Source organism: Dendronephthya gigantea, unplaced genomic scaffold, assembly GCF_004324835.1.
Source record: "Dendronephthya gigantea isolate DGI-Jeju-01 unplaced genomic scaffold, DenGig_1.0 000103F, whole genome shotgun sequence".
In the NCBI taxonomy this organism is placed as follows: domain Eukaryota; kingdom Metazoa; phylum Cnidaria; class Anthozoa; order Malacalcyonacea; family Nephtheidae; genus Dendronephthya; species Dendronephthya gigantea.
This window is the reverse complement of record NW_021163113.1, coordinates 223,451-245,238: the sequence shown is the minus strand read 5'-3', so window position 1 is coordinate 245,238 and position 21,788 is coordinate 223,451. Positions and strand designations below refer to the sequence as shown.

General features: G+C 35.4%; 1 protein-coding gene across 1 annotated transcript; it reads left to right on the top strand.

The window, feature by feature from the left end:
- Positions 1-5,415: 5,415 nt before the first annotated feature.
- Positions 5,416-18,347, top strand: LOC114534586. The gene is made up of 15 exons (XM_028556048.1): positions 5,416-5,739; positions 7,422-7,592; positions 8,449-8,529; positions 8,611-8,694; positions 9,070-9,174; positions 12,234-12,341; positions 12,831-12,899; positions 13,564-13,665; positions 14,181-14,282; positions 14,741-14,851; positions 15,091-15,195; positions 15,394-15,522; positions 15,873-15,986; positions 16,632-16,733; positions 17,852-18,347. Exons 1-15 carry the CDS (start codon positions 5,452-5,454, stop codon positions 18,068-18,070), a joined length of 1,890 nt encoding a protein of 629 aa, XP_028411849.1. The 5' UTR covers positions 5,416-5,451; the 3' UTR covers positions 18,071-18,347.
- Positions 18,348-21,788: the final 3,441 nt, after the last annotated feature.

Here is a 21,788-nt window from a genome sequence, read left to right as displayed (position 1 = left end):
GAAATAGTGAAAAAATCGCCCCAAACTTCACTCTTTACTGATCCTGTCGGTCAACTAGTTGAATGGTAGCATTATGTAGCAAAATAATAGATAATTTAGTTGTTTTTCAAGGAGACTAGAAACCATTTGAATGAAGAGGCAAAGACCAAAATCAGCAATACGGAATCAAAAATGGGAGGAACATCGAACAAGGTATTGGATTTTGCAATGCATTTTAAGGTCGCTGGGGGATTAACAAGCCTTGTCTACACTCTGTATTCTCTATATCGTAAAATTCCATTGTTACTACGAAACTGCGAAATTTATCGATGGAAATATAGGTATTTTGTAGATATAGACGTGAAATTCGGATAGCAGACGTAAAAAAGTCAATTCTCCTCGGTCGACTTTAAACTGAGTTACATTATCATATCTTGGGGGATACGAGTGCATGACTGTTTCAATAGGAAGACTCTATTAGCTATTTCTTATTAAATGCTTACCTTAAATGAAATTAACGTGTCTCTTTTGAGTAGAAGAAAGTTCATAATCTTGTTTGCCATTTGCACTTTTAAGGTTACAACATTCCCACAATTGTTGACACCCAATACGAGTCAGTTTGGAGCACAAGGTGGGAGCAATTGTACTAGAAAGACGAAATTGCCAAAGAATGAGGTAAAGGGAATTAAAAATACATGAACAGCAGACTATTTTCGAGACCATTATAGCCTACTTCAAGACTACGAAGAACACGAGCTTGTTTACGAAATAATATTTTCATGTATTCAATCACCTAGTCGTAAAAAATGCTTAATTGTTTTAGGTCTTTGTGCAATCTGATGCCTTGGAAACAACTTTAAAGAAAAAAGCAAAGAATGGTGGTGCCGGTAGACGAAAGAAGAAATCGCACAAGAAGGAGCGTCACACAACGACCAAACAAGAAAATGAAGTATTATACTACCACTATTAAATGAATAGATTTTTAGAATAGCTTTAATCAATTTGATCAATAACTGATAGTAGCACACTAATTCTAGCATTCAGACTGCGTGAAATATAAACTACGACAAGGATGGGTACTGGTGATTACTATGGAACAAAAAGTTTCCGCAATCGCCGTCTCTAGTGCATTTTTCTTATTCAAACTATCACTGGGCTCTTCCCCAAGGTTATCTTTGTGCTTTCATTATAAAATAATATATAACCACTCCTATCATATTCTTGCCCTACATGTATATACCGCGCGTCATATGGTTTAAATTGGTATGTCAAGTTAAACAATCAGGAGGAGGAAGTGCTATATATTATTTGACATGATGATAATATCTGCTTTGATATTGCTTGTTATTTCATTGTATTTCATGTTCAAGGTTTTGCTGCCTTCCACAGAAGAACCATTGCCAATGCGACAGGTGTGTTTAGCTGAACATTGCAAGAAAACTAAGAAAAACGGTGGGAATAAAGGATCAAATAAGGTGAGTGTAGAGTAAAAAGTTTCACAAATTGCGTAGCGATTGTTTAGTGACAGCGACTCTAGAACTGCAGTATCTGCAGCGCAGCTAGAACGATAATTGGGGCGTAGGGTGATGTTTACTCGTATACTCAGTTCTGCCTAACGGATTTCTATTGTAAACTATTAAACTTACAAAAAAATCCGTAAAGTGTGCGTAACTGGAATTATACGTAGTACTATGTATGTTGGTTAGTTACGATTATGTTGGTTCCGTAATATTTCAGCTTAATTTAATAAAATCTCTTTTTTAATCACAGAGAAAAATTTCAAAACTACCTTTCAAACTGTCGAAAGACGACATGATCAGAGAACTCAGGGCAAAAAGCGATCGACAAAAGGTAAACGAGCGCAAAAGACTTTTTTCGGGGGGAGTACTGTGCAGTATGCCATGCGTTTTGATATGGAAAACCGGTAATGTTATCCTCTAGTGGGGATAATTGAAATAGTTTATCTGTGTGTGCGTTACGGCCGCTTACGCCGTCTATGCAAGACAACCTTAAGTGTAATGTAATGACTGTATATCTAAAAAAAATAAATTGATTATATTCTTAATCCGCAGGATGAAATTTATCAAACCGGGAAAATATTTTCTAAGAATATGGAGGAAATGAAGATGAAAGTCAAATCACTGCAGGCCGAGAATCGTTACCAGATCAGTATGAAAGAGAAGCTGCAAACAAAGACACAACACCAGTCCAGGAAGTTGAAGGAATCAAAGGTAATAAATATTCGAAAATCTGCCCTAAATGGTTGTATTATAACAAAAATTTCAAGACCATGCAATATTCAGTTTAAAAGTTAAAGTACAAAACAATGGTAACTATTAAAAATGATGACATTAATTGAGATTATCCACATTATTTTGATACCTCGAGCTCGTATATTTCCCAATCGATGATTTTTATCTAAGCACTACAAAATTTTAGGATTCTTCATGCTATTGCTCTGTTCAACAACCACACGCAGTTAACTATCGTGATTAGTTATCATCCAACACATAAGAACGGGGGTGAAAATAGCAGGATAATTCGTGGAGTGGGGTAATTATAATATATTCTGTTCTGCTCTACAGATAGTTGTGAATACCTTTATCTTCCAGGTTGAACTATTTAAAACAAGAAAGAAATTCTCGGAAGAAAGCGACAAAATGACGAGGAAAACCGAGGCAATTGAAGCTGAAAAACGATCTCTACGAAGCACGAATGACGGGCTGTTTAAGCAGAACCAACATCAAGTGGAAAAGATACGAGAATTAGAAGCAATGGATGTTCGAAGGACTAATTTCATCTTAGAGAAAATGGTATGTACATATGTGATTACGTTTTCACACCAGAGGCTCTAGGTAATTAACATGTGTCCAAATCCGGCTAATCCTGCAAAGTAGCTGAATAAAATTACGCACATTCTATGTGGTGATAGCTGTTTATAATTGCCATAAAATTCAGAGCAAAATACAAAAGGCTAAAGGGAAAATGTGATATTGGAGTCAAAAACCTATAACAAGAACGAGTAGAACTGCATTAGAACAATTTCATGAAATAGAAAATCTAAAATTACACTATAGGGACCGACAACAATAGCGCAAGTGTATACGTGTTTAAAAGATTGACAAACGAGGGCGTAATTTATAAATTCAGCCAATCAAATTGGTTCGTTTGCAGTCCGGTTTTTCCCACCAGGAACGCTCAACCGTATCGTTTTCAACTTCTCAACGGTTTTTACCGTATAAATGGAGATGTATCGTGTTAAAAAGATTTGAATTTACGATTGTGCGTTCAAATAACAGGAGTGTAAACATGAGTATGTCGTATATGTGCATAAATATGCACTCCCGTATTGAGCGGTTTCGCTACAGTCCTAAATTCCAGGGCATAATTTTATTACATAATCACCACCATTATTAATAACCAAAGAGATTTTTTATTCAAATACTTTCCGAAGAATGAGCCCTGGGCTTGGCATTACCATCTTGTACGTTATCGATGGAGAAAGGTCTTTCTTCAATTTTTGGAAAGGCCCCCAACTCGAAAAATGCATATATCATATAAGAAAGGAGGTCGTTATAATTATTTAGACTATATATACGTATAGCTACTTTATAAGGGTTATCCCATTAAGGTTATGAAATGTTTTTGCAAGCAAACTGTATAATTTTTGAATGTTTTTATTTATTACCTCATAAAAAAGGCTTGATGTACAGTATACATTCTTTTAAATATCAAGGAATATCCACTGCTGCAAAGCGACCAACAAGTGCAGGAACGGCTCAACTTCTATGAGGGTCTCATCAGCATACTATATGAAAGAATTGATTTCTTTACCAATCGTCGAGAAACGACAGAACAAAGTGAACTTTGATTACTTATTTATTATATAATATGCACAAAATATTGTTATTCTTGTTTCGCGAACCAATGCTTTACCATTGCAAATATTGTAAGCTCGCATTAGATAATATAATTAAATTTGTGTACATGTTAATAATTATAATCACTATGCATATGGCTAATGATAACTAATCAACTGCAGGGTGTATCAAAAAGAAAGTGCAAACACAATAATATCATTTTAAATAAGTAGATACCGCGAATAAGATTTCAATGCCAGTGCAACTAGTTATACTTCTGGGATTCGCTATTTTTTATTTCTCGGTATTCGAATAGCCACACAAACAAGAGTAAAATTTGACATCCTCAAGGAATGATGAATTCTGTTTTACGCACAAGTGGGATTAAATAGAGTTAAATTATGCAACTTTCATGAAATATCTGACTTCAAAAGAGTTTCCAGTTTTTTTATACACCCTGCATAAGTATATAAATTCCCTTGGGGCTGGCTGTTCAAAGCTTTGCTAGCGCTAACCCTACACTGCAGACTGTCTGCAGTTTGTTTCAAAGGCTTACAACAACGCATCATCTATTAAGTCAAAACACATTTCTAAAAAGTTTACTCAACTATACTCAACAATAAAAGAAGGATAAACAAAATGGATGGACAGATTTGTTAACCCATGCATGGTCAAGATACCCCATGTTTTCATGATTATTTTAGTTATATTTATTAGAAACCATTATAATATAATAATAAATGGTTAATTATCAGTTTATCTTCGTTATTTGTATTTATAATGTTACATTTATAGTACGCTTGCGCTAGTCGAGAAGTGTGTTTCTATAAACGTGTTTATATCCCACTTATTATTTATCGTTCTCCCAATTGCAAACTCCCACTCGTGTTTCTCCATAATATTGAAGTGGTGAGTTATCAATTTAAAAGAATGAACATTGCACTCGTCGCCCAAAGGACTTTCAATGTTCACAAATCTAAAATATAGGACCTTCAATAGCTGTGTGTCTTAAGGCCCGTCTACACTTGCAATTTTTCCTGCTATTTTATGTGCGATTTTCTTCTTTTGATAGATGTGAACGAGTAATCAGTTATACGAATGTTTTGATTAATAAGAGCTCTTATTTGAACATCAGTAACTAATTCGCTCGTTCAGATTTATCAAAAGACGAAAATCGCATATAAAATCGCAGCAAAAATTGCAAGTGTAAACGGATCTTTAAAGTAATATACTAATAGCGATATGACTTAGGTGTATGAATTAGTAACTCAAAGAAGCACCATTATAATATAATGATCAACAATGGTGATGTATTTTATGCCGCGTAATTGCATATACATGCACTGTGGAGTTAAATGCAAAATACCATGCTGCTAAATTTAAGTGAGAAAAAATCACGCGAAAATGCCATCACAACGCCCGCGAGCTTTACAACTTTCTCGTATTACAACTTGCGGATATCAAAATATCTACCGCGTGACCGTGACGTTGCAAATTTATCTTCTATTAATTTTAGAATGATGACATAATATTATTTTATTCGACTCCGTTTGTGTATTTATATCTGAGGAAACGGTATTGCGAAGGTTGTACAGCAACGTTGTACATCATTATGTCGGGGCAAAACGTAAAAAAATGCATGAACAGTCCCCCTTTTGAAAATACTTGCGACTTTTCTACGATTGCTGGGCATAACAAAATTCTACAGAGCGAAGGCATGGACGTGTGGTGTTTATCCTTGCTGTACACAAGTCATACTCTTTCAAAAACGAAAGGAATGTTCGCCGAAGAGATGCTTCACTATTACGAAGAAAATCTTAAGGGAAAGTGTCAAAAACAACAATCCCGAGAAATTATAGGGCATTGGAATTCCCTGAAGAAATCAGTGGAGAACTCGCCAGTGAGTAGATATCGATGGTAGGCTAATTATGACTTGGACAGGACTTGGTCTAATATGGCCCTGTATCATAATAGTGGAATATTCGGTTTAGTAGACAACAAAGCTTTTTAAATCCATATAGTAATATGTTTATATTTTCAATATGTTTATTTTGGTGGGTATAAATAGTAAATGATGTCTATAGTCTTATGGCTTTCGACAGGGGCTATTTACCTTTGAAAATGAATGAATAGAATAGAAACAAGTTATCAAAGAAGAAGGCCTAGCCTGCCTTCTAACTTCTCTTCGAAGCCTATTAACGTTGTACAACACGGACATGAAGTGTGATCTATATTATTATTATTATAACCGCGTATGAATTGTTAATAGGCACTATTTTGATAGCTTTAACTTCATCAATATTACACTGACTGTGATGATGGCATAATATAATACCCAGCTATCGTTGAGAATAATCTAATACCCATATATCGAAAGACAGCCCTTGCTATCCTACATTAAACTTACAATGTTTGTCGTCAATGTTGTTAGTGAAGACTGAATATTGTATATTATAATTGTATTAGCAGCCATAAGGCATAACAGTTACACGGCCATCCGTTTATACACGTTTGTTTTATTGTAAGAAAGATTGTAATAAGAATGAAACTGATATAAGTTTTCTAAACAATTCGGCAACAATTCACCAGAATTTATATGTCAAATTTATAGTCAAATGCCTAAATTTCCGGATTATATACAAACGGTGGTATTGACAATATCATGACTCGACCGAATTTTTACATCTCAAATCCGCGATAATGCTTGTCAAGACAGTGCCGTTCCCGTTTACCCTACGTTGGACACTTAGTATCCAAGTGTAAAAAACCTGATATAGTCTTAATTTGCCTTAAAGATAGCTTGAATCAGATTCAGATGCGCTGGGCGATAGGCTGGGCGATAGATGCATGTTGACGCGTTTGTAGTGAAATCGAAGTATCACTTTACACGTATTACAAAAAGAATTTACATCACAAAACATACTCTGTACAACTTACTTTGAATTAATTGATTCCGAGCCACAACAAAGACCAAGCATATGCAAGTTGTCGTGTTGAAATTCAAACCGATTCACATATCTAGAAGGGTGATCCGTAACCATTGTTTTAAGTTATGTTCATATAATAATCACACTGTTTACATTTTTCGTGGAAGTAATCTGATACAAGTTTTCTGGGAAGTTGAATTTTGAGAAAATTAGTTCCAGGAAGGAAACCGAATACTTTATTTACAATATCCATGGAGATCACGCGACATGCAAATCATGAAATCTCCATATCGGAAATGACCCAGCATTTTGAAAATAGCTAGGACAAAATTGTAAAATGACTCGGCATTTTTCGGATATTTTTTTTAGATATTATCTACTCTGCTCATTTTGTTGCATAAACTATAATATAGTGATGATAATAACCATATACGTGGCCTCTTGTCTTGTATTCCTGGAGCCGGTTGTATGAAAGCCGGATAGCGCTATTCACCGGATAGTGTTTTTTTAATCGCTTTAAAATCGCCCGTTTTTTGGCACCCAATTGCGAAGTGAATAATAACAACATAAGCGTATTCAAATGCCAGAAACGGTGTGACCGTACTTAGTTCTTGGTCGTTAGCTTCTCTAATTTCCAAATATTTTTGACAATTAGAAATCTGTGCTGGAGAAGATCCCGTTGAAGTTTTTCCTTAAACTTATGGAAGCATTTGAGGATGTAGCAAATAAAATTAAGATCATACAAATATTTTGCGAGGTTTGCCCTGGCATCGCAGAGAACAATGATGGCTTCGACAAAGAAAGTGCAACTGCAAAAATGCCAGTGGTAAGTTGACTGTGAATAAAGATTAGGTGGATAACTAAATTATATAAAGGTGTACTGTGCACATAAATCGGTTTAACATGCTCGTCAACAAAGAGCGTTCTGGTTAAACGCTGATTTACTTCTAAAACACTTAACATAAAATTATTCGATAAGAAAATTTTAGCTAAAAAGGCTCTAAACGGTTCGTTTGAAGGTAAAGGATGTAGTAAAATTAGAGGAACTCATAAACTCGCGTCCACTAGAGCTTTCTGCTCAACTAATGTCATTCATTGTTGAGAATTTTTCAACCATGACACGTAGGGCAAAAAAAACTACTCATGCGGTTTTTAATTAGACCAATACGAAAAAGGTTTCTTCATTTTGTGCGTTCGGCGAAAAAAAGTTAAAGTCAAGGCGTTAGATAATGCGGAAAGAAACACAGGTGAAGAAAGCTACCAAACGATTGGTAATCACACCTGTCAGTAACCAATGAAGGCACCATTAACCGGTGAAATAGATCTTTCGTTAGTTTTCAAGCCCGCAATGCATGACAGTAGTTGATTATTTTTGTAAGAAATCGTTCAAACAATATCAACGCATTTTTGTAAGAAATCATTTAAACAATATCAAAGCGAAAAAAGCTATTGCTTCAAGAATGTAGAAAACTAATCAGTTCCAAATTTTCCGTTAGTAGGCAAAAATTGGACCTATAAAATTTAATAATTCTATTAAGTAAGGGGCGCCATTTAAGATGCTACGCTGTCATGAACCGTCTTATGCGCGTCTTTCACTACTGCAAGCCCGGTTTCCAAGCACAAAAATTAATATGGAAAGGGTTAAAAACATTTACTCAAAAGAATTATCCATTTCATCTAAGGTGGACGAGGAAAATATTTCTTCGCCGGCAGAAGGGGCTGTTCCATCAAAAATTGAGCAAAGCGTGGATGAAGGAAGCACGGTAAGTGAGAAAATGCAGTTCTGAAATGATTATTTTGCATAAAGATCGTGAATTTGAGAACGTATTGGTTGTTGATTGCAGAACGTATCCTGCTCGTCAAATTCAAGAGTACATCAATTATTGAAGGAATCAGAGGAACGTGGATATGGAAAAGTGGATGATGAGGTATTCGTTTAGAGAAACTAAAGCAGCTTAGTTGTCAGCTACCATTACTATTTTGAGTAGAAAAAGATAATTACTTAACTTGAACAACGGTTAAAATCAGATTCTAAGTAATTTTGGCTAGTGGGCATGTATGTCAATGTGGTTAATGTCAAGATAATTAGCTATTTAGGCCTGGTTCACACTAGGTCCTGAGAATCGGGTATCTATTTTATAAGATAAAGCATTTTGCGCCTTTAGACCTCAGGCTAAGAGAATCCCAGACTCTTATAGGACAAGTTTGAATTTGAATTAGCAAACATTTCCCTCTTAGGCGTCGACATGTGCCGAAGTGTTTCTTCCCTAATTCAATCTTCGCAATGATGCATGTAATTTTAGGCGTCCACATCACGACAAGAAATATGTACGGAAACCCAAAGTACAGATGAGGTCGGTGACAAATGCTGCAAAGCAATGACAAATAACGCACATGGCGTCTGTCAGGTAACCAAACCCCATGGTAGAATGTAGTTAGTTAAATGCAAAGGTTAAGCCCCGTTTAAACTACACTATCTGTGCGCGGCCTTTGCTTTGGTAGCCTGAACACTAATAAAATTGGTACGGGTACCAACTCTAGCCGTGCCGTGCCGATGAATTGAATGCAAACGGGGCTTTAGTGTCAAAAATTATTTCTCGGTTATATTTTTCCCCGGCAATTTTTTAATTTATGAAAATCGTAAAATCTTGTCCGTGTTGTGTCTAAATGTTTATTTTTGTTTGTTCTATAGCTTTTTTATGCCACTATGTTTTTATTGAATAAATACTTCGCGTATGAACAAATCCTGTCTTTGTTTATGCGCGAAGAGTGAGGAAATTTTAGCTAAAGAGGCTCTAAACGGATGATCGAAGGTAAAGGATGTAGTGAAATTAGAGGAACTCATAAACCCCGCGCGCACTGGAGCTTTCTGCTCAACAAATGTCATTCGTTGAGAATTTTTCAACCATGACTCGTTCCGCAAAAAACTATACTCAGCATGTTTTTAATTGGACCAATACGAAAAAAGATTTCTTCATTTTCTGCGTACGGCAGAAAGAAACACAAGTGAAGGAAGATACCAAACGATTGGTAATCACAACCTGTCTGTAACCAATAAAGGAATTTGGTAAACAGTGCTAAAAATATAAGTGAACCGTCAATGGAGTGTAATCTAATAAAATAATATAGATGAATCGTGAACCCTCTAGTCACTTTGCCGACTTATTGTAAGGCTGCTCCTTTGCTTTAGTATCAACGTGCATACAAATAAGATCGTCAAACATGGCAAAAATAGGCGACAGGTTCAAGTGCAAAGTTTCCTGCTCAAAAACGATTCTACGAATGACATTTGCTAAGAAAACTCTAGTGTGCGCAGGGCTGTAAGCACATAGGAGACAACAAGACATATAGGAAACCTCTTGTGATTCGTTACCAGATATTTGCGACAAGATGAGCGTCGTATGAATACTATTAATTGGAATTCTACCCATACATAATGGCCCTCACCTTTTCATTTTGAAATTAATATAAATTATACAGTTTAAAACTAAAAAACATACAATCGTCGTTGCCCGACCTCTACTTCAAGAGAAAAGCCTCCGCAACGCTTTGGACTCTTATACTTACCTTCGTATTATTTTAAATGATACACCGCTGAACTACCTGATGATTTTTTAAAATGATTGCACGAACAATCAGATAATTATCCGAAACAAAATGTGAGCGATTTTATAAGTTAGTTGAGAAACCACAGCAATACTTTGAACAACACATTGTCAAACTTGGTGCAATGCCCTAATTATAATGTCCAAGGTAAAAGACTCGGTTAGCAAAGCGTTTCAATATACAGTTGCTTTATTGTTCTAGACGTCAGCGAACACCGCGAACGAAATCTGTGGTTGACGGTTTTACGTTCTATATTTTCACTCAATTTAATTACAAATTATAATAAAAATCGAAGGCCATTATGCATGGATAAATGAAAATTGGAATCCAAGCGACAGCCATTTTGCCGCCAATTTCTGGTAATGACTGAAGTTTGTCCTCGTTTGACGAAGTTTGTAGACAGAGAGCATGCTCCTCATTGGCCAATCTAGCCAAGGCTTAGTCTTGCAAGCTACATCACAGCGTAGACTTTTAGGAAAATTATTAGAGTTGAGTGAACGAGCAACGCTGATTCAAAACTTGTCTCAGAACTCTATGGCCACGCCAAACGTGGCTAGCGTGAATTTTGATGTTTCATACGAAAACTGTTGTTAAATCTTGTTAGCTCATTGAATAAAACCTGCGTGCATGTTAAAATGATCTCTTTTCCATAAAAAAGCAAAAAGGAATCACGCTTCTTTAATTGTTCATATCGGACAGTGAATGTTACGGTTAATCTACGTAGATGTAAGATGCATGTGCAAATGTATTGTACAAACTCGAAAATATAACCCTAAAAAATCTGCATAAAAATTCGGATATCAAACTCGGGTTGGCTAGCAAACTATGGTCTCTAGCAATCATCGTGTTTGTTTTATTTTTGCAAGGAAAGTGTTATTTTGACATTATACACAAGCTGTATAATGTCGGTTTTAGTTAAATCTCGGCTCGTTTCCAAGCGGAGATCGTCAGATGTGCATAGATATATTCATACATGTATATCAAATAGTTGCAAGCGTAGTGAATATATGTTTATGCCAGCTATGGCTAATGCATCGGAAAGGTGGAAATAGGGTCATTTTTATTGGAGCAACGAAGAAAAATAATACTTCTAACCTTTTTTCTCTACTGTAATGCCAATTAAGTTGATAATAATTATAGCTTACTTCCTAGCAGACATTTTCAATTAATATACAATAACAACCATTGTCCATTTTTTCATTGTCATTTTATAAACATAATATAAAATTTCGAGCTCCTGTGGGTTCGGAAGTGAATTTTATGTGAACTGGAAAGATACTCGGTGAAGCTAATTGAAACCCCGGTTTGACACCAGTCTCTTTCTACTATTTGTGTCTTTGCGTCAAGAAATACAACTGGTGTCCAACTCAGCGTCAAATTAGCTTCAAAGATGGCGGCTACCTTGTCCCGTCACGACCGTCAGTTATCGTTCCAGTATCTATAGAGTTCACTGGCGTTCACCAACCTAAACCACAATCCCAGAGCCCGCGATTCCTCTGGCGAGAAAACAAAGATTCTGAGATAATCGAAATCAAAAATGATTCTGATTGGTCGTTCCCGCCGTTTCAATATTGAAATACAAAAAACCGTTGCTCTCTCGCCAGTGGAATCGCGGGCTCGGGGAACAAGATTGCCTAAACCACTGATATGTAAAAGCGTACAAGACTCTGAATAGTCAAGGAAACATAGACTCGTACGCAGTTCTGCTTATTGTCCTGATTTCCCGTCCTTTAGCTCTAAGCATGCAGAATTATTTTATAAACAATGGGCTATCCAGATTGTAGATCTGAAAGGCTGTTCCATGCAAGGAATGCAGAAAGATATAGTCTTAACTAATAATCTATGTTCGTTTTATTTTCAGGCTACGAAGAAGATTGAAATGGAAAACGTTCGGTTCCTCGAAGAGATGAATGATGGTGGATGTGAAGAAAACAAGAGTTTGAGTCAGCAAGAATGTGGCATTGTGAAGGTGATGAAAATTATCCTAATTAACCTCTCAATTTAATAAGTACTGTACATTAGTAATGTTCTTGAAACAACTGTGTAGATGTTTTTCATAAAGTTACAAGAAAATGTTTCATTTAATCAGTTCATGTGCAGGGTTGTTTGTTGTGTCGGGTTATGAAAGGAAAGCTGGATATCCTTCTTAAATGTTTGGATGAAAAAAAAAACGAAAGTAAGCTTTGCTACAGAAGAATGAATGATGACCGTATGTTGGTCATCAAGGTTTGCACTGCATTTTCTCTAAAGTCACTAATGGATCGTTTGAGACGTCGAAAATTTGAGTTTATGTCTTTTATATTTCCCATTCAAAAATTAAGCGGTATAGAATGTTAATTAATGACTTAAATCTGTCCGGCCATTCAAGGTCTCCTTATAGCAGGTTTTTTAAAATTATCGATAGGAACAGTGTCGGCATTTTGTAGTAAATTTCCATTGTTTTCTCTTTATCATCCAGGACTCGATGTCTTTTGAAAACGACGCACGTGTGAACGGGGCAAGAGGTTCGCGAAAAGCGACGAAAGCGGTAAAAGAGAGCAAGGTATGTAGTTTTTTTTAAACTTTTTCATTTTTATTCAATTTCTTTTTTCTACTACTTGACGACAGTGTTATGTTTTAAGTATATTTTGCAAGACTATATAGTGATTGTAGAGGAAAAGAATAACTATATCCTTGAAATTTGCAGTGATAATCCAGTCATTTAAAGAGATATTGCATGGCACTAAATACAAAACAAGTGACGACGTCAATGAGTGCCCTTTGCTCTTATAATTCCCTGAATGTTCATGCAATTCATGCATTGCAGTTATCAGGAAGTGTTACGTTTGAAAGAAGCAATCAATAACAATGACAGTTATTTTGTGCGTGTTACATTGACTGTTTTACTGACCAGAAGAGACTTGTACTGTACTCTGGTGAAAGAGAGTGGGTCTTTAATTGTTTTTCAAGCTTTAAAATGAGATTGACACAACGGATTATAGAGAGCAACATTTCTTAAAAATAGCGAAAGGTGCTGATTTATTTATAGCCAAATTATTCGTGCACCGACCTTACAGCTTCGACTGATTTCGTAATTGGACCAAAAACTTTACGCGTTCTGTTTTATTGCAATTGAATCATGTTTTTTATTCGAACCAAGACTTATCTTCTGGTTGTATCTATTAACCTCAAATCACTCAACTCTCTTGAAGGTTTCGGCCCAGGCTGAGAACAAGCTATCTCTCATTGGAAATACGAAAAATCTTGAACTTAGGGACAGAAAGAGGGCCAAAAGCCCTCAACCAGAGAGCGAGGTAATGTATAACTAATCATTATAATGAGTAATTTCTGCTCATCATAACTTAACAAAAACTGATAGAGATTTAGGAACGAACTGAGCCTTCGTGCCAAGTCATTCTATGCTGTGAAGCTTGTTTACACCATAAGCCATGCATAAATACAATTATATTATTCATGAAAGCAAAGTTTGTAAAAAGATATATCGGATTGTAACAGCTAGTTTCAGACTCGGTTAGGACGTATCAACTCACTCAACTTCCATCTCCTTTCTTTAGCCATTCTTCTTCACATGTTTGTTACCTTTGAATAGGGCATATAAGAGATTTACGTCTGTATTCTAAAAGTTTACTCACATTAAAACTCATTGAGTGGGCGACCTTAATCCGCTCATAACATAATCTAGATCTTCCCATTTCACAACATCGCGAATTCAATTCTCACATATTTCAGTCTCATAAATATAAGATAAATTGTCTATGTGCATGCTATGAGATGAAGCCATAAACTCAAACACATGGTTGTTTCAAAGGCATCTTTGAAGTCCGCCCCGATTATGGAAACGAAATCGGATGACTTTGGTAATAAAATAGAGCCTCCTGGAACATCAGGAAACGACACCTCGTCAAAGAAGGTACGCATGATGTGGTGCTGTGTTATGTGATACTGTGATGTGAATTGCACGGGTATACGTACTGCCTGAATATACTACGAAACATGGTAGGTGAAATAGTGGTGGATGTTATCCATGCATGCATGTGATTCTTCCACGCTAACGTGCGTGATTTGATTATATGTATTATTATATTAAACAATGGCAGAAGTGTAGACTGCAGTGTAGAATGGTAGAAGCTATAGTACGGTACGAATTGTAGCTCTCTTTCTGCCTTTTCCAAGCAGAGATAATACAAACCAAAAGGAAATTCATTTACTCACAATTCAGCTATTTTACCGTGAATCGATGCTATAGCTTTATCGTTAAGAATCAAGTTTCACCATGTAAAGCGACAGCCCACTTGCGGAATTCAAAGTGAAGAAAAATTATTGACATCACAATGCATAAAAAGTATGAGCTATAATTATTTTAATTAGGTTCCGGGCTCTATTGGCAAAGAAATCTTTTCCCGTCCAAATTCAGAGAAAAAAGAAGATTTTCCTAGGAAAGACGTCAAGGAGCCTCTGAAACAAAATGCGACTGCACAGGTACTAAACATATTTTGAACTAGCTTAATATTTGCCGCAAAGATAGCTGGGAATGTAAGAGTTCAAAATAGGTATCCATAATATGAGATATATTTACACTGTATAAGCAAGTATACTGGAATTCATAGTGCTATTCAACGAAGAACAGCCACTGGAAGGGGGATACAGCTTCTTGTATTTTCGCGAATATATTGTACTCATACAATTCTTTTAAAACAATTCAACTCTCAATTTTATAGTCTTCAAAGTTTACAGAAGAAGAACCATCTTCCATAGCTAAGGAAAATACACGATCTGCAAGCAACGGAGTATTTTGCGTCTCGAAAGACGCCACAGTCAGTAAGGTAATTTAGAAAGACATTCAAAAGACGTAATGCTTTAAAACATTCTCTCTTTGGATATTATATATAGGCTCATAGAACCCTAAGAGAATACTTTTGCAACGAAGATAATACGATTTCATTTACCTATATTCCTATCCTTTATGTTATGAATGTAAATAATATTCAATATTTGCAATAGCAAATATTTGTTTGTTTAAGGTTCGCACTGGAGAAAAAGACAGTTCAATGAAAGAAATGATGATATCAAATGAACCAGTGTCAAATACAGACATGTTCAGTGAAACAAGAAAAAAATCGCAAGAACGTCAATGCAAGGAGTCTAATAAGGTAAAATGAGAACTACAAGAACTTTGATGTTACACTCATAAACCTTCTTTTTGGCGGGGTGGCAGGCTGTGCAATGATAAATTTCTCTATAGTCTAGGTACCCAGCTCAACAACTTATATTAATATTGTCAAACATCACACAGAGATCTCAGCTGACCACTGAGATATAAGTACACATTTTTAAGACAAGGCAATTAAATCATCTTCCCCACTTGGTTCCAATCCTATTGTGTGCATAATGATACTTCACGCTAATGTTGCGAATAGATTTCAGAGTGGAACCTCCTATATCTTCGACTTCGAGATGAGAACGTAGAGGAAGTTGGAAAATAAATATCGTACTTTTCTAGGTTTCATTATCCAGAGAAGAGGAGTTGACTCTCAAGGGGAAGAGGGCAGCACACGTCGATGCAAGTGAAAGAGGAATAAGACCACCAGAAGACAAAAACAATTCATGGAGTCAGGTAACCATTTTTCTGGTAAACCCACTGAACATTCTTCAATGTATCATTTCAATGCTACGTTCAGACTAAATCGGTTTGTGAAAGACACCAGCACTGCATGACGTTAAAACTGGTGTTTTCAACCATTTTTTTTTAAAGAAATTAAGAGCAATATAATAAGGGATGTTATACTAAAGAAGATCATTTACGGGGAAAAATCGATGAGAAAGGATTGTGGGGAACACGTGATGAGAAAGGATTGTGATAAAGGGGGGATTAAACGAATCTTTCAATATAATACAGCGAAATAACTCCATTAAATAAATTGAAAGCTCATCCAGTTCGAATTCATATTCGGCACACCCCATTAGACCCTTTCGAGAATTACGTCACAACATTATCGTTTTAAATTTAGAACCATCTTAAAATAAATTAGATGGATTTTAATTTTTACAGTCACTAGCTACGTGCAAAGATGTAAAACATCCTTCTTTATCAAGACATGCATGAAAAATACTTATTTTGACTAATAACTGTGAAAATAAGAAAACTAAAACGAGGCTCCAAGGCCACGACCAGGATCCTCGTTCTCGTTCATCCACAAGGTCTAGATCTGTTATCACTAATTGCACTCGAAACTAAAAGTGGAATTATTGTATCACCTAGTTCCCAGCCACAGTGGAATGTTCTCAAAACCCATGCATTTTGTGCAAGCCATTGGTAGAAAGCGAGCTTACAGAACACAAAAACAAAATTTCTCGTATTAAGGTGAGCCTAAGCGAAAATATGATGATAACAACATGAAATGTCTTAAGTAAAGGAATTTGAATACAACGTCCAAGTCCAAAATTTGCATAGTGTCATTAACGGGCGCGAATTTTTGAAGAAGATCATCCGAGAGTCTTTAAAATGGTAGCTTTACCTTTAAATTGCTTCCAAAGATTGTTTTTTAAGAGCTGTTAGTTATCACTTTAATTTTAGTACAGTGAACCACAGTTAATAGAATACACATAGACAGTGGCGTAACTAGAACGATAATTGCGGGGGGGGGGTGAATATTCATATAAAACAATTATTCATTTCTGCCCTACGGATTTCTTTTGTAATTGCAGTAGCTTACAATAGAAATCCGTCGGGCAGAACTGAATAAATGAATATTTACCCCCCCCCCCCAATAATCGTTCTAGTTACGCCCGTGCACATAGAGACTAAATAAAAGTACAATACAACTCAATAACTATGTTATTGTCCACTTTATGCAAAAAATGGTTCCTTTCTCGTCACGTGTTTATTGTATTTTAGCCAAATTTACCAATGGCATTCGTCTTGCTAAGCTCATTAACATTGACTTGAAAAATATGTTAATTATAATATTACTATTGGTTTATCCGTACAAAATACAATAGACATTTGATGAAAAAGAAACATTTTTTTGCATAAATCTACCTCAACATAGTTAATGAGTTGTATTGTAGTTTTATGTGGTCTCCAAACTATATATATTCTATTAAGTGTGAGACGACTGACTACTTTAGTGACAATAACACACTGATCTAAACTTAGAAAAAGAAAATGTCTTCCAATTTTAAACTGAGGTATTAATTGTGGAGATACCGAAACTTTCAAACTGAAAGTTTGTTACAAAATTTTCATTTTTATAATTTATAATATTTTTATAATTTATAAAATAACATGTCGAAGCAAAACTAATATGTGAAAAGCTTAGGCAGTCGCGTGGGGGAAAAGAGTTTCTCAAAATAAGCCTAAACTCAATCATTTCATTTAGTAAAATTCAACAGTAAAGGCCTCTCCTTTAGTAAAGTTAAGATGTACACTCCGTATATCTTAACTTTTTTCATACCACTAATGTTTCAACTACTATACAGGCTCAACTATACAAAACAAGGAAAAGGCACGTGCAGAAAAGCATCAAAATCAGGAAGAAATTCTTTAGACTGGAAAAAGAAAACAAGTCATTAAAGAAGAGAAACCTTGAACTGAATGAAATGAAGAACCTCCTATGTAAACAAATTTATGGCTATGTAACGATACTGCAGGATGTTGAGAAAACCGGCTACTACGACGTCACCAACCCAGGTTTATAATATAGGAGATGGTTTGTTCCTTTGCTACCACCAAGTCTTCAAAGTAAATAATGTAATTTAGGTATATTTATCCATTCCGGAATACGAGTTATTGCAACTGAGCTATATATTTTACAATTTAATGTTATATTTTTGCCATATTTAAAGACAATCAGCCAGCAAAATACTCCCGAATTTTCCCGAGTACACACATATTGTCTTAAAACGAGGCAGTTGATATGTACTAGATTGTCAGTTACACACTCCTTAAAAAAATTATATATGCAACTATTCTTAAATAAATTGAGAAAGACGTGTCGCTCTCTAAATTCCCGAATTGAAAAATACAGGGTGTCCCAAAAAAATCAAAACTATTGAAATCACTTTATGTTAAAATTTGAATGACTTGTTCGCGAATGTTTTGCTCGTGGGCACCTGAATATATGCTAAATAGGTCAACAAAAATTTAAAGGACATTTCGAAGGTCATGGTGCTTGAGTTTTCAGTAAATTTATATCCACATCTGTAAATTGTAATTATTTGTAATAAAAATCATTTGTGGGTACGGAACTTTACTCTCATCACGCATAAGAATGCTTATGTGAAACATTTATACACCTGTGGGTCCCAACAGGGTGCTTAGGCATTCAATCTCTGACTATTACTAAGTCTTTGTAATGCGACACTATGTACATACCATCAGTGGCGTAGCCAGCCCGACAATTTAGTCATGCTATGCTAATATTTTGGTGTTCATTGACTGTGAAAACAATGAATTTCTAAGGAAATGAATAATGATAACAATATAAAATTTGCATAGCATGACTAAATCGTCAGGCTGGCTACGCCACTGCATACCATACGCGTAGAGCCCAATTAATACCCTTTTTGCAATAGTTTTTACAATAGATCATTGTAATTACGCACAATATTATAATAATAAATTTGTTTCTCTTTGTAAGAATTTAATATTGTTTTTGAATATGAGGTGGCAGAAAATTAAGGTTATACATAGATCATAAATATGGTATACATAGGTCATACATAAATATGCAAAAAACGTGTCAGAAAGTTGTACACAAAAGCGTGTTTATAGGTCAAAAGGAAATTGGATAATAGTAAACTAACAAACAGAAAAAGTGTGTTTACTAAGTTTGGAGATCACCTAACGAATTTCGTAACACCTGTATTTATGATAGGTCGCATTTTTCACAAAATTCAACTGATCGAAATAATTAACTTTAAAAAACATTCGAAAAGATGACTACATGGAATGGCCCTTTTTAGCAAAAGCCCACTATTTACCACTTTATGACTTTACGCTGCCAAGCTACCTCACGCATATATGGGTAGACGAGCGCGCATTTATTAACTATATAATTATAAGTCTACTGAGATATGCTTTCCATTTGGGTTATCATTGTCAGGATGATTTTCTGAGAACATGCACGTACCATAGAACAGCGGTTTCACCCTATGCAAATGCGCGGTGCTTCATATTCGTACTTATGTAACTTTAGTGCGATCTCAACTAGAGAGAATTCTAATCAGCATAACCAAGATAACTTGAATATTGTATACGTTTATCATAATATAAACAAGTTCAGGTTTTTTGACACGCAATATCGCCATTACTTACCTGAAGACTACCAAAGAGATGATTAGGGAAGATAAAGGCATTGCGTGTATTCACTCACAGCATTTCACTTACAAATTGGCAATTCTACTATATTTTTTCCTGTATCCCGTTTGATTCTGTGCGAAATATTCCCAGAAATATTCGGCTAAACAAACGTGCAATGCAATCACGTACGCTTTTAACTTTCAAAACATGCTCCAAAGCAGTCCCTCTCCATAAATGTAAATGAATGGTACGCACAGGAATTTTAAATACCAAAAGCGAACTAATGCATAAGGGTGTTGACATAATATAATACCAGGTTGACGTAATTATCAAATATTAATGGACTGTATACATACGTATTGGATTATATCTTGTTCTTTGCTCAGTCCTCGCCCAAACACTTTTGATCACCAATCTGAGATCATGTGCACTAACGTGATAAAAGTTTCTAATTATTGACGTGGAGGATTAATTAACTAAGTTAAGGTCAGGCGGACGAAGCTTTAACGGGAAAAGTTCGTCCTAATAGTACTAGTAAACAAAAAGCATAGTCATAGTTTGTGGATTTAGCTCGGTTTGACATCGCTAATTTTGCAGTAACCACTGTCAGTAACAAGCATGGCATCATTTAAAATTCAAAATGGCGTCTTGTAATTTAAAAAGTATTTCAATTTTTAATAACTTACGATAAGTAAATCCAAAAATTCTGCAAATCTCTCATCCTCATATATTCGAATAAGTTAAGTTGTTAATACCCGAGCAATCTCTGTCGTTGCAATTGTATAAAAACTATATGAGACACATCAGGTCTCTTGTATATCCAATTTTAACTCCCTCGTAAACATCGGCAGATTTGGACAATGGACATCTAAATTGCTTGGCATCGTATTTCTTTTTGCATTATCACTTATTACGTATAATAGCTTACACAGATTTGCTCAGGATTTGCTCTACAAGGCAATGTATTGCACGTCATTGTTAAAGACACGTCAAATCAAAGTTTCGTAATGGCGAACATAATCAACATTACACATAACCACTGATCTCTTTATAGCATACTGAAACGCTGTTTAATTAAGGTAAGCTTTTTGTTGAGCTTCAAAGATGACCACGTTACCCTCTATAAAATTATAGTCTATAGTTCCCGCTAACCTCCCTCGTAATTTACAAAGCAATTCTACTCCTGAGGCATCTCAAGTTGAGAAACACAAACATTTCTTAAGATCGATTGCCTTTTCTGAGTGTTTTGAACACTCTCTACAAATTAACATCCCTCAAAATTAGGTTATGCCAAGCATTTCTTTTAGAAATTATATTTTTACGAGGGCATTGTTTCTATTTGCGACAACTCGATCGTTATTCCATTTTGTCCAAATCTGTTTTGTCTGAATACCTGGCCACGCTGCTCAGCAGAATTAATGAAACATATTATTTTTGGCTTATATTACTTACCCCTAAATTTGTCGAATGCATATAGCTATATATTTTTTTTAATCTCTAAGAACTGCACTTTCAAAGATATTTTAGCTTCCTGTTCAGCACTCCTGAGCAAAACTGTCGGCTGGATCGGTATATCGATTAATCAACTCACAGATCGAAGTACACCATAAACTTTAAATAGGTAATATTATACAGACCGAAATATTTTCCATTAGGTCTGTTGCACGTCTTTTAGAATTACTGAAATGCTTTTGGGCTTAATACTACCAATCGAGTATTATCAGCTAGTGCAGCGTGAAACAAATGACGTTTGTCAAAATCTTTCATTTAAACTTTACTTAGTTTCCTGAAAAAATGAAACAAAACGATTATTTATCATTTCTTGTGCCATATTCAGTATCGATAACTCGTCCAAATTCCATTTCGCAATGAAATCAAATAAACTCCTGCGTCGTTTTTTGAACAGATACGATTTCATTTCAAAAAAGTCATCCGAGGTCAGACAAAGATAATCCAAATCACATGATACATACATCTACGACTGCTCCAGCAATTGAGGTCACTTTGTAAATCGCTGGCAGCTTTTCTTTTGATCCAGGTTAATATCAACTTTACGAGCAGTATATCTAACTGAAGGTATTATCAGCGAATAAATTATTCCAAATTCAACAAAGG